Below are 15,141 nucleotides of genomic sequence, written 5' to 3'. Positions count from 1 at the left end.
CTTACGCATTATTCATTCCTAATTCCTAGTACAAAGGGGGTTACTGTTGACACTTAGAAAAGTACCTCAGTATTCCAACACTCAATACTGGGACACTGGATCAAGTTACCCAGAGAGGCTCCAGAGTTTCCATCTGGAGTCTCCATCCTTGGGGATGCTCAGAACCCAATGGGATGCAGTCTTGCACAGCCTGCTGTAGCTGATCCTACACTGAGCAGGGTGGTAGGACTATGCAGTTTCCAGACGTGCCTTCCAAATGGAGGGATGCTGGATAATACTTGTCTGACCTAAAATTCCGTTGTGGCTACTGGCAGTCCATAAACCTGGATGGGACATCATGCATGAATCCCCATTCAGTTTGCTGTAGCTGCTGGTGAGCTTACCAAATACATATCTTGCATAAGGAAGACTTTAAAGCTGGAGTATGTGGAGTATTTTAGAAGTCAGCTTCTAGTTTAACTGTAGTCATCCTGTTGCAGAAGCAAATCTGTAATATACCTTTCTGAGTAACAGTTGTACAGGTGACTGCATGAGGGTGCTGAGGCGCTGGCACAGGGTGCCCAGGAAAGCTGTGGCTGCCCCATCCCTGGCAGTGCTCAAGGCCAGGTTGGACACAGAGGCTTGGAGCAAGCTGCTCTGGTGGAAGGCTCTTGGAGCAACCTATGGCAGGGTGGTGGAACTGGATCATCTTAAGGTCCTTTTCAACCCAAGCCAGTCTATGATCCTAAGTTATGCTCTCAGCCCAGTATGATTTCGTAGTTGTGGCTGAACATCACTGTAAGCTTCTTGGAGGGTCCTCTGTACAGCCGATTTCACAGGACGCCCTTGTGCCTTAGGAAGGGTGATTCTCACATTGTTTGTATTGGTGTGGTTACTTACAAAGAACTAAAATAGAGCAAACAGAAAGGAAAAAAGCCCTCAGAGGCTGAAGGCTGTAATTTGAATTGCCAGACCTGTGTGTATTCCCCCTCAGGTGAAACTTTAAGGTTGCAATCTTAAATATCCAATTGGAAATGATACTTTAAACCAATGGGTTAATCTAAGTTCTTGCAGTTATTGGCAGAGAAGGATCTCATACCCTGGGGTTGGTGTCTCTCCAACTGATCTCACTAATGAATGGAGCTTGGAGGAATGCAGTTTTCCCTGACCCCGGTCATACATGTCAGCTCCATCTCAGACATGCAGAAAGCTTGAGGCTTCAGTTTTGTCTTGGGGATTTTGTATTGCTTTTCCCATTTCTTCTCCACCCTCCCCTGCTCAGCAAGTGTTGAAGAGTCATTTTTAGCTTTGAAAAGTGGAAAATTGGAAGGAGAACAAGTTATCCCCCATTTTATATTGCTCTTTAATGGAAGAGGCAAATGCAGTGAAGTGCAAGCAACTGTAAAACAGCCTAAATTTCAGTCTTGAACCTCTTCTTAAGTTATAACTTCTGACAGCTTCATTATTGTGTCGTTCTCTGAGCAATAATATCTGAAGGGGCCTACAAGGATGCTGGAGAGGGACTCTTCATCAGGGACTGCGGTGATAAGACAAGGGGTGGTGGGTTCAAACAGGGGAAGTTCAGGTTGGAGATAAGGCAGAAGCTCTTCCCTGTGAGGGTGGTGAGGCGCTGGAATGGGTTGCCCAGGGAGGTTGTGAGTGCTCCATCCCTGGCGGTGTTCAAGTCCAGGTTGGACAGAGCCTTGGGTGCCATGGTTTAGTGTGAGGTGTCCCTGGCCATGACAGGGGGTTGGAACTGGGTGATCTTGAGGTCCTTTCCAACCCAAACCATTCTATGATGAACTTGCACTCAGCCTACACTTGGATTCAGTTGATTATTTAAATAATGGAATCTTTTTGTTCTTGACAGCAAAAGATGATGGAAGCATTGCTGTTGCCCTGGGCTACACTGCACACTTAGTATCAATGATATCCTACTTCTTACAAGTGCCACTCAGGTATCCAATAATCCACAAGGGCTCCCGGTCTACAATAAAGGACAACATCAATGACAAACTGACGGAGAAAGAGCGAGAGTAAGTATGTTATAAATATGCTTATGTCCTTTATGAAAACAGCAAAACCCCCTTGAACAGTTCTGGGTAGTCTGAAAGGACACAGAGTTTGAAGTTATTACTGCTTGACAGGCTGAGAAAGTTGGTGCTGTTCAGCCTGGAGCAGAGAAGCTGTGCAGAGACCTCAGAGCAGCTTCCAGTATCTGAAGGGGCCTACAAGGATGCTGGGGAGGGACTCTGCATCAGGGACTGGAGTGACAGGACAAGGGGTGATGGGTTCAAACTGAAACAGGGGAAGTTCAGGTTAGATCTAAGGAAGAAGTTTTTTACAGTGAGGGTGGTGAGGCACTGGCACAGGAGAAACTGGCTGCTCCATCCCTGGCAGTGCTCAAGGCCAGGCTGGACACAGTGACTTGGAGCAATCTGCCCTAGTGGAAGGTGTCCTGCCTGTGGCAGGGGTTGGAACTGGATAAGTTTTAAGCTCCCTTCCAACCCAAACCAGTCTGGGACTCTGTGATCTAAAACCTAGTAAAATTAATACTTTGTTTTAACACAGAGGATTTTAATCAACTGAAAAAGAGCAGTGTAAGCTGTTCCCTACTATAAATCAACTTAATGCTCAATGAGGAGTGTTTAACTTGTTCTATAGTCATTGTCTTTCAACATGTAGCTATGCTATTGTTATTGTTATGCTACTAGGAAACAGGGTCCTGCTGTCCTTAAATTCACTCTCCACATCCTTTCTCCTGTGTTTTGGCACTTTGCCTCTTTCCCACTGTCTTTGCACCTGTGTGCTGTAGTGTGAAAGTAGCTGCAATTGTTGGTTAAGCATTACTTTAAAGCCTGAAACCACAGAATTCAAAGGAACTCGCTGCTGACCATCTGTCAAGGCCAGGTCTGATCCTGTGTGTGTGTGGATGGTGACAGGGTCAGGAACTTTGTTATTCCATAGGAAAGGTTTGAAAAAGGAGAAAAGGAAATGGCTGAGGGGAAATACATTTATGGAGGGGAGCCGTGTGTGACACGGAACCCCTCTTCTCTTTGGAAATATGCAATCAAAGTATTACATTAATTCTTAATGGTCCAAATCAAGTTGGAAGGGTCTTATTGTGCACAGCTAACAGGATCGGGATGCCTGGAAGTGTCTGATTTCTCTTTGAAGCTTAGTGACCATTGGCAAGCAGACCCTTGAGTTGAACTCGCTGAGGTCTTCCTGTTCTGACACAATGAAATAAGACTATAGAATGGTGTCTTACAAATGAATTCTGATACCATTTTAAGAACTTGTCCAAACACTTCCTGGGCAACTTACCATGAATCTGGTTTGCTTCAGTGTAGTTCTCCTTGCATATGATCAAACTCTTTCCTGTTCTTAGACCATTTCTGTCTCTGCTCTTATGAGACCTCACCTGGAGCATTGTGTGCAGTTCTGGTGTCTTCAACATGAAAAGGACATGGAGCTGTTGGAACAAGTCCAGAGGAGGCCACGAGGATGATCAGGGACTGGAGCAGCTCCTGTATGGAGCCAGGCTGAGGAAGTTGGGGCTGTTCAGCCTGGAGAAGAGAAGCTGCGTGGAGACCTCAGAGCAGCTTCCCCTGTATGAAAGGGGCCTATAAGGATGCTGGGGAGGGACTCTTCATTAGGGACTGTAGTGATAGGACAAGGGGTAATGGGTTCAAACTTAACCAGGGTAAGTTTAGATTGGTTACAAGGAAGAAGTTCTTTACTGTGAGGGTGCTGAGGCACTGGAATGGGTTGCCCAGAGAAGTGGTGAATGCTCCATCCCTGGTGGTGTTCAAGGCCAGGTTGGACAGAGCCTTGGGTACCATGGTTTAGTGTGAAGTGTCCCTGGCCATGGCAGGGGGGGTTGGAACTGGATGATCTTGAGGTCCTTTCCAGCCCAAACCATTCTGTGATTCTATCTGGAAAATAGATTTCAGAGGAGTGGAGCTGCCTGTGTGTGGGTGTAGGAAAGATTAAACCAATTTCCTGTTGTCTGAGACAGATTGGAAGGTTTAGTCCTTCAGGCCGTAGCCTCCCAACCCCTCTTGACTTAATGTTTCATTTCACAATAGGTTTCTGCAAAGGAGAAAGTTTTTAGCTAAGTCTCTGAATCCCTTTGGGGCCATTTCCTTGTGTTCTGCAACACTTTATTCAGGATTAGCTCCTGCTGAGATCTTCTGTTCCCGGCTTTTGGAGAGTCAGTCCCCCCATCTCTCCAAGGACTTGGCTAGCTATAGAAAACCTCCAAAGGCTTAACTTGCACTTTTCATTCCAGGCTAATAGCTCATGTTTCTCACCTGCTCCTGAACTGAATTGAACACAGCAATTAACAGCCATTAGTAAATGTCTTCCTTTCAGTCAACTGCCATTTAGCAGCTTTTCAAACTCCAGCCTCAGCTGTTGAGCAACTGCAGTGAGGTTTTCTCTCTTCTGCATGTTATGTGTTGTAGTAAAACTGATTATTGACTGGGTTAAACGTTTTTCTTGGCTTTATACTTCTTTTGGACTCCAGGGTTGCCCTGAGGTCCATATTAAGAGCTTCTAAGCTCTTTGGAGACCTCAGAGCAGCTTCCAGTGTCTGAAGGGGGCTACAAGGATGCTGGAGAGGGACTCTTCATCAGGGACTGCAGTGATAAGACAAGGGGTGAATGGTCAAAACTTAACCAGGGGAAGTTCAGGTTAGAGATAAGGAAGAAGTTCTTTACTGTGAGGGTGCTGAGGCACTGGAATGGGTTGCCCAAGGAAGCTGTGAATGCTCCATCCCTGGCAGTGTTCAAGGCCAGGTTGGACAGAGCCTTGGGTGTCATCGTTTAGTGTGAGGTGTCCCTGCCCATGGCAGGGGGCTTGGAACTGGGTGATCTTAAGGTCCTTTCCAGCCCAAACCATTCTATGATTCTATGAGAATCATAGAATCTACTTGAGACAACATATAGCTACTTGAGACAACAGCGTGTTCCTCCCTCCATTGACAAACAAACATGTTTGCTGGATAAACCACCTACATTCTTTGGCATCATTCTTGCAAAGCTGAAGTCTCACACTTCATCACAGCCTCATAAACACAGAAAGAATGCTGAGATTAAACTATCAATGATATGTTTTGACACTGTTTGTCAAGCCCTGCATTTAATGCTTCTGGTAGTCTGCTCCCAGATTTTAAATAGAGAATAGCTTAGAGTTTAGAGCAAAATAACGATTGTTGTGTCTGGAGGGAGGCAGACTCTGGTGTTGCTGTTATTGTTGTAGTATTTCTCATGTAGTCTTCATTCAGTGCTGATAGAAGCTAAACATCTCACAGAGTCAATGCCTGCATGTTTCTGGCTGGAAGCTACTGAATCTCTTCAAATCCTATCAGTCTCCTCATTAGTTATAATGTGAGTACAGCGGAGCACACTCATGTCATCTGTTTGGGAGCCTTTGGGCATCTCTGACTTCAAAGCTATGCGCTGTTCCTACTTCTTGTAATTGAGATGTCATATAACATTTCTACAACCTGCCAGTTGAATATTAAAGAGGAGAATGCTCATTTAATCACGAAATAGCTTTCTAAATCATGCTGCTGCTTGTCCTGTCTGAAAACCTTCTATTGTTAGTAAACGTAGGAATTAGAGTGATGAGTGGTAGAGAGGGGCTTTGGACAAGGGCCTGTAGGGCCAGGCCAAGGGGAATGGCTTGAACCTGCCCGAGGGGAGACTGAGCTGAGCTCTTAGGCAGAAGCTCTTCCCTGTGAGGGTGCTGAGGCGCTGGCCCAGGGTGCCCAGAGAAGCTGTGGCTGCCCCATCCCTGGCAGTGTTCAAGGCCAGGTTGGACACAGGGGCTTGGAGCAAGCTGCTCCAGGGGAAGGGGTCCCTGCCAATGGCAGTGGTTGGGACTGGAGGAGCTTTGAGGCCCCGTCCAGCACAAACCAGTCTGGGATTCTATGAGTAAAGCAAAGAGATCAAGACTTCTTCCAAATTACCTTCCTCAATGTGTTGTCCTTCAATTCAATTCAAGCTGGATTGGTGAATAAGTGGTGATGAGTGTTGCTGAACAGGCATATGGATAGTTTCGGTGTGTTTGAAACCACTTGTGGAATGAGTGTAGTTGAAAAGCTATCCCTGCTACCATGGCCTTGCTCCTGCACCAATGAGTGTGAAAATCAGAGTTTCAGCTGTAGTAGACTTACAACCACAGTACTAAGGTGGTTATTGCTTTGTGGCTGGTAACAGATAAGCCACTTACCACAAAGCCATCTAACACAAGCAAGTGAAGAGTAACTTTTCCCTGCCATTAACATCTTCCAACTCACTCGAAGTCTTTAATCATGTTTGGTACTTGAGCTGAGATAACACAATGGCAGCTTGGGGAAGGAATCTTGGCAAACTCCAATCAGATGGAGGGAGATGGTTTGCTGAGAAATCTAATAGCTGTCAAAGCAACGTTGAGTCTTTGTGGTAGATGGAGTGTGTGTAAAGTGTTGCTCAAAGAATGCTTGTTGCCATGAACTTATCTTGAACTGCATTATTACATCCCACATTCTTGAGGCTACTCAGCTAGAATCCTGGCTCGTTTTATTCTTGAGCATCAAAACAATGCTTTTGCCTTTCTTGGGTCAGCAAATATTACTGTGTGCAGATTAAGGATTACATCAGGTGTTCTTGAATGGATTTAGATGCTGTTAACACTGGTTCTGGGAACTAGGAGCTTTTACATGCTCCTGGCCCAGGCTGAGAAAGCTGATTTTGGTTAGTGCAGTAGATGAGACCACTGACCCCAGACATCTACAGCTGAGAAATGTTTCTGTGAAGACATATGAGTCTTAATTCACTCCCACTGGAGCACTAGACTCCTGCTGAGATGATTTCTCTAAGCATTACTTCATTGCTCAAGAAGCAAGGACTTGACCTGTGTAAAGTGTCCTCTAGTTAAAAACAAGCCTTCAGTGGCAGGGAGATGTAAAGCTGTGATAGGGGGGTTGTCTGCTCTGTCCTCACAGATAGTCCTTCCTTGTGATGGTTTGTATGTGGCAGGCCTTGAATTCAAGCTGGGATGTGTCATGAAAACGTATCATCTACTAAAGGCCATCAGTGTTACTCACTCCATGGATTGCTAGTTGTGTTCTGGAGGTGTTTGAAAACATTAATTGCTGAAGCAGTTCTGGTGTCCTCAACATAAGAAGGACGTGGAGCTGTTGGAGCAAGTCCAGAGGAGGCCGCGAGGATGATCAGGGGCTGAAGCAGCTCCCGTATGGAGCCAGGCTGAGAACATTGGGGCTGTTGAGCCTGGAGAAGAGAAGCTGCGTGGAGACCTCAGAGCAGCTTCCAGTGTCTGAAGGGGGCTGCAAGGATGCTGGAGAGGGACTTTTCATCAGGGACTGTAGTGACAGGACAAGGGGTGATGGGTTCAGACTGAAACAGGGGAGGTTTAGGTTGGAGATAAGGAAAAGGCTTTTCCCTATGAGGGTGCTGAGGCGCATGCACAGGGTGCCCAGAGAAGCCGTGGCTGCCCCGTCCCTGGCAGTGTTCGAGGCCAGGTTGGACAGAGCTTTGGGTAACGTGGTCTAGTATGATTCTGTAATGATATCCTCTTGTCTCTGTTGCTGGCTATCTTATCCAAAACTGCCTTTGTGCTTTCTTTTCCCTCTATCCAGCCTGTACATATCAAAGCTATTGTAGGTTCTCCAAGAGCCATGTCACAGCCGTTACACTTGTGAATAAGATGGCAGTGCTTCTGCTTTGCATTATCATCATCTTGAGCTATTCAGATAGGCATTTAGAAAAAACATTCCATAAAGTTAAACTGCCAATACGTATTCCTTTCCCAATAAACTAATTCTCTTTGTGTTGTGTAAAGCTTGAATCAGGATATGGGGTATTTTTCCCCTTGGCAGTCAGTATTTTTGTCATCAAGTTTGTTTTACAAGTTTCTCTCCAGTTACTAAAACCCATGTAGTAACCAGATCTGAATTGTGACTTGTGATTCATCCCCATGTTTTAATCTCAGCAGTAACAAAGCAAAGTGCACGCTTGTAATCCTGCTTTTCCATTTGATTTCAGCCTTGCTCATCAGGTGGGGATCTTAGCTTCTTAGTTTAACACTCTTCCAAGCATGCTGATGGCTGGCAGACTGGTTAGCTCTTCCTTGTAGGCAACTGGGCACCTTAAAGTCAGCTTGTGGCCTCCACCGTCATTTGGTAGCTTGATCTAAAAAGGGTATGAGAAGTATTGTGTTGCAGCTGTGTAGTTGAGAAGTGTGGTGGTGATGGCAGTTTCCTACCATTGCATTTTAGTTGTGTTCTTTCCAACAGGCATTCAAGCTGCTTGTCTGCTATGTAACATCAGTGCCAGCCTCTGCTCGGAAGCTCGTACAGCTGTGGGACAGCTTATTTAAGGAGATGGGCTTTGAAGCTGGACATTGCTGCTGCAAAACTCATGGAGGTCAACAAGGCTGACAAGAAAGCTGGAAAGGGGCTTTGGGCAAGGGCCTGTAGGGCCAGGCCAAGGGGAATGGCTTGAACCTGCCCGAGGGGAGACTGAGCTGAGCTCTTAGGCAGAAGCTCTTCCCTGTGAGGGTGCTGAGGCGCTGGCCCAGGGTGCCCAGAGAAGCTGTGGCTGCCCCATCCCTGGCAGTGCTCAAGGCCAGGTTGGACACAGGGGCTTGGAGCAAGCTGCTCCAGTGGAAGGGGTCCCTGCCTGTGGCAGGGGTTGGAACTTCATGAACTTTGAGATCCCTTCTAACACAAACCAGTCTGGGATTCCATGATTCCATGTGCTTTGCTCATCTGTTGGAGTGTTGGGTATTCTTGTGCCTGTTCTTCATCAGACTACTTTTCCTAATACCCCCTTGGAAACATCCTTGGGAGTAGTGATTTCAAGTGACCTGGCTTGAACAACGGGAGCCCTTCTCACTTAAAAAAGGCTTTTAAGGTTTGTGTTCTTCTGATGCAGGAAAGTCCCAACACTATTAAATAACAGAAGCTTTCTGCGGATACAACATTCCTTTACAGTGAGCAAACAGGATGTGGTTTGTGTTGGAGGGAAGACACCAGCTCCTTCCACCCCTGCCTGCCCCCCTCGCAGACCCCCATAAGGGCTGAGGTTGAAACATCTCAAACTTCAGTAAATGTTTAGACCGTGTTCTTGTCCACTCCTCATACTTCAGCCCTATCAAGCAAGAACTTGTGACTTTTTCAGGTCATTATCTTATCTGGTTTGGGCCATTTAGTTCTGTCCTCATACAGGGTGTCCTATCCATGGGCTTAAGCTTGAAATCCATCATTCTCTAGACTCCCCTGGTTCTTGGTAGTGTTGTGTGAGGCACAGTTGTTCCCCACATCTGACAGATGACTCTGCTATCACACCAGTGACTGCTACAGGCACAGAAATGCATCAGCTCTTTATCTGTACAAGAGTGAATAATTGGGTTTCAGCTGCATTCTGCCAAGTCTTGCTCTGCAGTCATCTCCCTGCAGCCATCCTGCTTATTGGCCTTGGAAATAAGGAGTGAAGGAGAAAACCACAGCGTGTTTGTTCTGATGCAAATCCAGGGCATGAAGTTGGGCAGGAAGTTGCAAAGGTGCTTCAGATATGGTGGTACTGGCTTCATTTAGTCAGTGGACTGAGTTTGTGATCTTCAGTGAATAGGTAATGTCTTGATGTCCAAGTGGAGGCCAGTGATGAGCAGTGTTCCTCAGGGGCCAATATTGGGCTTGGAGCTGTTGAATATCTTTGTTGGAGACCTGGACAGTAGGATTGAGCACCCTCAGCACGTTTGCTGATGACACCGAGCTGTGTGGTGCAGTGACACTGGAGGGAAGGGATGGGATCCAGAGGGACCTGGACAGGCTGGAGAGGTGGGAACATATGAACCTCATGGAGCTCAACAGGGCCAAGGGCAAGGTCTTGCCCCTGGGCTGGGGCAATCCCAGCACAAACACAGGCTGGGGGAGAGCGGATGGAGCAGCCTGAGGAGAAGGAGTTGGGGTGCTGGGTGAGGAGCAGCTCCCCATAACCCGGATTCAGTGAGCGGTTGAGCCCAGAACCCCCCCCGGGTGCTGGGCTGCACCCCCAGAGCGTGAGCAGCAGCTCAGGGAGGGGATCCTGCCCCTCTGCTGTGCTCTGGAGAGACCCCCCCTGCAGCCCTGATCCAGCTCTGGGGCAGCAGCACAAGAGGGACGTGGAGCTGCTGGAGCGAGGCCAGAGGAGGCCATGGAGCTGCTGCGAGGGCTGGAGCAGCTCTGCTCTGGAGCCAGGCTGAGAGAGCTGGGCTGGGGCAGCCTGGACAAGAGAAGGCTCCTGAAGGGGAGACCTGAGAGCAGCTCCAGTGCCTAAAGGGGCTGCAGGGAACCTGGAGAGGGGCTTGGGACAAGGGCCTGTAGGGCCAGGCCAAGGGGAATGGCTTGAACCTGCCCGAGGGGAGACTGAGCTGAGCTCTTAGGCAGAAGCTCTTCCCTGTGAGGGTGCTGAGGCGCTGGCACAGGGTGCCCAGAGAAGCTGTGGCTGCCCCATCCCTGGCAGTGCTCAAGGCCAGGTTGGACACAGGGGCTTGGAGCAAGCTGCTCCAGTGGCAGGGGTCCCTGCCCGTGGCAGGGGTTGGACCTGGATGAGCTTTAAGGTTCCAATCCAAACCAGTCTGGGGTTCTGGGATAATTAAGTGTTCTTAAAACAGCAATGTCCTTGCTGTTAATTTAGCTTGCAAAGCCATGTATATTAGCAGTCTTTGAACTTTTCCATCACTTCACAAATTAAGGTTTTCTAACACAATTCCAAACTAGATTTGGAATTTGACTTACACTGGCCAAAGGGGATGTAATATCCTATTTAACTTGTGCCACACTTCAGCCTGTGGAAAACAGTTAGCTGTGATGTGCAAAAATCATTATTTTCCTGACTTCTTCCCTAAAGAGCTTTCTGAAGGAGAGATTAAACTTTGAGACTTTTAATATAATTTGGGATATGGCAGAAGCCTGAACAGAAGAAGAGAAGAAGAGATCTAAACCAGATGGTGGGATACCAAAGTAGAAGCAGGTGAAAGCAGTTAAAAATGAAGCAATTCCTTAGGCTTTAAAAATAGCTTGTATTAAAGACAGCCGGTTATAGACAATAAAAATGGGCCACCAATCTATTGGTCCATATGGGATTTTTCTGGATCCAGAGGAGTCCATAAATCCCAGCACACAACAATAAATGTATTTGGACTCGAATTCAGAAGAGATACTTGAGGTCTGTAATAAATGGATGGAATATAAGGATTCTTTCAGCTTTTCCTAACAGTTCCCATCTGCCTGCACTGAGAATCCTGTAGTGATTTACTGCATGTTCATCAAACACTGAGGTTCCGGTGTAAAACAGCTAAAGATTAGTTGAAGAGATAAAGTTAAATGAGATCTCAATGGCTGATAAGTCCTTGTCTAAGGTCAGCTGGAAAAGGTAAGAAAGAGGAGTTCTTAGTGGTAAGAGTACAATACTTAGCACAATTTATGTGTAAAGACAGGTTTTGATTGGAGATGCTGTAGTAGCAGCCATCCTGCCTATGCTGTCCTGTCGAAACCAATGCTTTAGTGTGTACATTCAGGTCACTAAGAGCTGGGTTACAAGCCTTTCTTTTATTAAGTAGTAACTAATACTTTTTATAAGGGGGAAATAAAACACCAAACCAGATTGAGTCAAGCTGGAGACACCTCACCTTGAACTGTAAGTATGAAAAAAGCCTTGCAAGAGGCTTTTTCTACCAGCTTCTCCTGAGATTACTCAGACTTCCATCAGCAGAGGAGCATAATCTCCTTTGTTACACCTTAAATCATAGAAAATAAGGCTGAAATCAACACTGGAAAGTAATTTAGACAATCTTCTGCATCAAGGAATAGTGAAGTTTATGTAGAGGGGGAGGTGTTATGGCTGAGATGAGAGGTTTAAACTTGCCTTAGAGATGATACCTTTGCCTTCTTTGTGCCTGTAGCTGTTATGGATGAACTACTTGTGTCTGGATGAACAGGTAGTTTCAGCAGCATGGAGCGATGGTTGGTGGTCTCATGGGACACTTTGCAGCTTTTGGATTGGGTTGCTGCAGAGATGCCATAGGATCTACTTCCAGCAGAAGTGTTGTCAGGCTCCCAGACAGGTACAGGTGGCAAAGGCATTCATCAAACCTCCTGTCTGCTCATCCTGTGCCGCCCCAGACCACAGATGTGCTTGGGCAGATTCAGGAATACATCTTGGACTGAGAACTGAAATCTGCCTTGGTTTAACCCTGATATTTCTGTTGCATCTTAATGAAGGACTCTTCATCAGGGGCTGTTGTGGTAGGACAAGGGGTGATGGGTTCAGACAACAGGGGAAGTTCAGGTTGGATATAAGGCAGAAGCTCTTCCCTGTGAAGGTGCTGAGGTGCTGGCACAGGGTGCCCAGAGAAGCTGTGGCTGCCCCATCCCTGGCAGTGCTCAAGGCCAGGTTGGACACAGGGGCTTGGAGCAAGCTGCTCCAGTGGAAGGGGTCCCTGCCCATGGCAGGGCATTGGAACTGGATGGTTTTAAGGTCCTTTCCAACCCAAACCATTCTATGCTTCTGTGGTTCAGCTGGAATGGAAATGATGGCAATGAGCTGCCAATAGTTCCATCTTGACTGGAAATGCATATGTTCTATTTCTGTTTTAGGAAGGTTTTTAAACCAGAGTTGACTATTTAGTACCTTGTCTACAGTCTTTGTAACCTTAAAATGTGATTTACTGTAGTAAGGTCACTTCGCTGTTTGGTTTCTCACAGGTTGTGTTATGTCTAAGATGTGTTCTACTTGACTGAATACCATGTTAGGAGAAAATGTCATTAAAAACTGATTCCAAAGTAACAGTCCTGTTGATGGTGTAGTTGAGTGCTTGTAGCTCAACACCCATCATTATGTTATTTCTTATGCAAATACTCAGACTATCTTAGAACAGCATTTGTGAAGTGTTGCAAAATCCTTGATGAACTCCACATCTAATCCCATTGCTGATGGCAGGGTGCTGGTTCTGTAGACTCAACTTGAAACACAGGTAGGCTTTCAGCCCTGTTTTCCATTTCAGAGGCTGACTTGAGGTTATTTTTCCCTTCTTAGTAACTGTGGTGAACACAGCACGTAACCTTTGCCTCCCTTTTTCCTTTTCACAACTCCTTGGGGATGGTTTAATGAGGTTTAATACCCTAGAAACTTCCACGTGGAGTCTGTGGTGTAAAATAACACCCATATTGACACTTCTCTTAGCTGGGATTTCTTTCCTTTTCACCCCTTTTTGCCTCCGTGGTTCACAAGGAAATGGGAGATTCTTCCTCTTAGTCTTGCACTAATCTGCACTCTGACACATGAGGACACGCTTTGATTTGTCTCTCTCCTTTGAGTTTCTTACTAGTAGGTGTATTTGGATACATAGATCAGCAGTACTCCAAGCCTTGACCTGCTTGTACTTGTTTGCTTACCCGTTGCCTATCAGACAACCTCCTTATGTGTAAGTAGACTGAAGATCAGTTGACCTCAGTACATCAAAACCCCTTCTTTATTCTTAGTACTACTCATGATTAGTGGCATCCGGTTGTGTAAAGAACAGGATTTCAGTGCTAAGAATAGAATCTGGTTTGACTATTGGGTGATTTAGTGACTTAGATCTGATTTAGCATTAGTATTGAGTATGGAAGAGGAAAGATTCTTGACTGGGTGTTTGTAACGTGCTCCCTTCTGACTTGCATGCCAGTTTTTCTTTGATGAGGTTTAAGCTGAAGAGTTCATTTGAGATTGAGATGAGCCTCTTAGGCAGAAGCTCTTCCCTGTGAGGGTGCTGAGGCGCTGGCACAGGGTGCCCAGAGAAGCTGTGGCTGCCCCATCCCTGGCAGTGCTCAAGGCCAGGTTGGACACAGGGGCTTGGAGCAAGCTGCTCCAGTGGAAGGGGTCCCTGCCCGTGGCAGGGGTTGGGACTGGAGGAGCTTTAAGGTCCCTTCCAACACAAATGAATCTGGGATCTCTTCTGGTGACCATACAACAGACATCTGTATCGGTATTTTTCTACTTTCCTCTAAACACATCACTCTTACTCCTTTGAATTTGACTATCTTGGATGAAGTGTTCTGTTTCAGAGGAGCTGAATGATTTTTGCTTCCCCCAAACATGGCAAGAATGGGAACAAGGAAGGTGCATGTTGCACAGTGAACAAGCAGATGCCATTTTCCATTTTACTGAGTGCTTTATGATGATAAAAATACTAAAATAGTAGTTTTCAGATGGGTTTTTTTTTTTGAGCAAGCATAACTAAAACCCTGCAGAGCAGCATGCCTGAGACATTTAGCTTACAGCCATGCTTGTCTAAAGAGCAGGCAAGAAGAGTTTCACATAGGGAGCCAGCAGTTAAAATTGCATTCAATTATACTCAGTGCAGCACTATATGAAATGCTGGGGTTTGTGTCCCTGGATTTTATTGCTTGTGACCAGGCAAGCAAGATAACACACAAAGGAGATGTGGAAGCTGGTAATGTAGTTCTTGGAGTCAGAAATGCTCATGCACAAAGACATCCACTGATGTTTCTCATGTAAATGGTTATGTTATGAAAGCTGACACGAGGCTGGATGTAGTTGAGAGGCTTTCAAGTGTCATTAGTGGAAGTTAGAGGGCAGGAATGGGAATATTAACAAAGATGGGGGGGAGCAATGTGTTAAATACAAAACTTAGTCTTTACCACTTAAACTGTGTGTGAGGTGGTGGCAAGAGCTGTAAACCAGGGTTTTATCCTCTTTTTCTACACTGCTTAACAACAGAATACACGGTTCCCTTTACCAATGACTCAATGAAATCCTATCTTCTAGTGAACCATGGCTTGTGTTCCTAATGGGGCTTTTATTGTCAAGCTTGAGTTCGTTTTATACTCTTTAATTGTAGAGGTATCTTTAAATCTAAGCCCTGCTCTTTCTCCTTAGTGTAACTGTAGATATTGAAATGAATTCCTTTTGATTGGGGTTTTACACTTAGGATAATGCCTCGTGGCATTTTTGTAGCGTGTGTTCACTTGGAAAGCTTTTCTTCTCTTGCATGGGGAACTAGTTGGATTTATAGCTCTATTAAGCAAGGTGAGCTAGAGATAGACTATTCACAGGGATTTTTATATCCCTCAAACTCACAGTGACCCAGTGAGCATGAAAATAGCCT

General features: G+C 46.0%; 1 protein-coding gene across 4 annotated transcripts in view; it reads left to right on the top strand.

Moving 5' to 3' along the window:
* Positions 1-15,141, top strand: part of UVRAG (UV radiation resistance associated) — a 92,332-nt gene that overhangs the window by 42,656 nt on the left and 34,535 nt on the right. For all 4 annotated transcript variants that reach the window (XR_010612510.1, XM_065678911.1, XM_065678913.1 and 1 more), the window contains exon 12: positions 1,850-2,015. Coding sequence is in view for 3 of the 4 variants with exons in the window: in XM_065678911.1 (XP_065534983.1) it covers positions 1,850-2,015 (166 nt within the window). In the remaining variant the exon portion in view is untranslated. The remainder of the gene's footprint in view (positions 1-1,849; positions 2,016-15,141) is intronic.

This window comes from Lathamus discolor, chromosome 4, assembly GCF_037157495.1.
Source record: "Lathamus discolor isolate bLatDis1 chromosome 4, bLatDis1.hap1, whole genome shotgun sequence".
In the NCBI taxonomy this organism is placed as follows: Eukaryota; Metazoa; Chordata; class Aves; order Psittaciformes; family Psittacidae; genus Lathamus; species Lathamus discolor.
The sequence above is the reverse complement of the archived record's forward strand: the minus strand, read 5'-3'. Positions and strand labels throughout refer to the sequence as shown.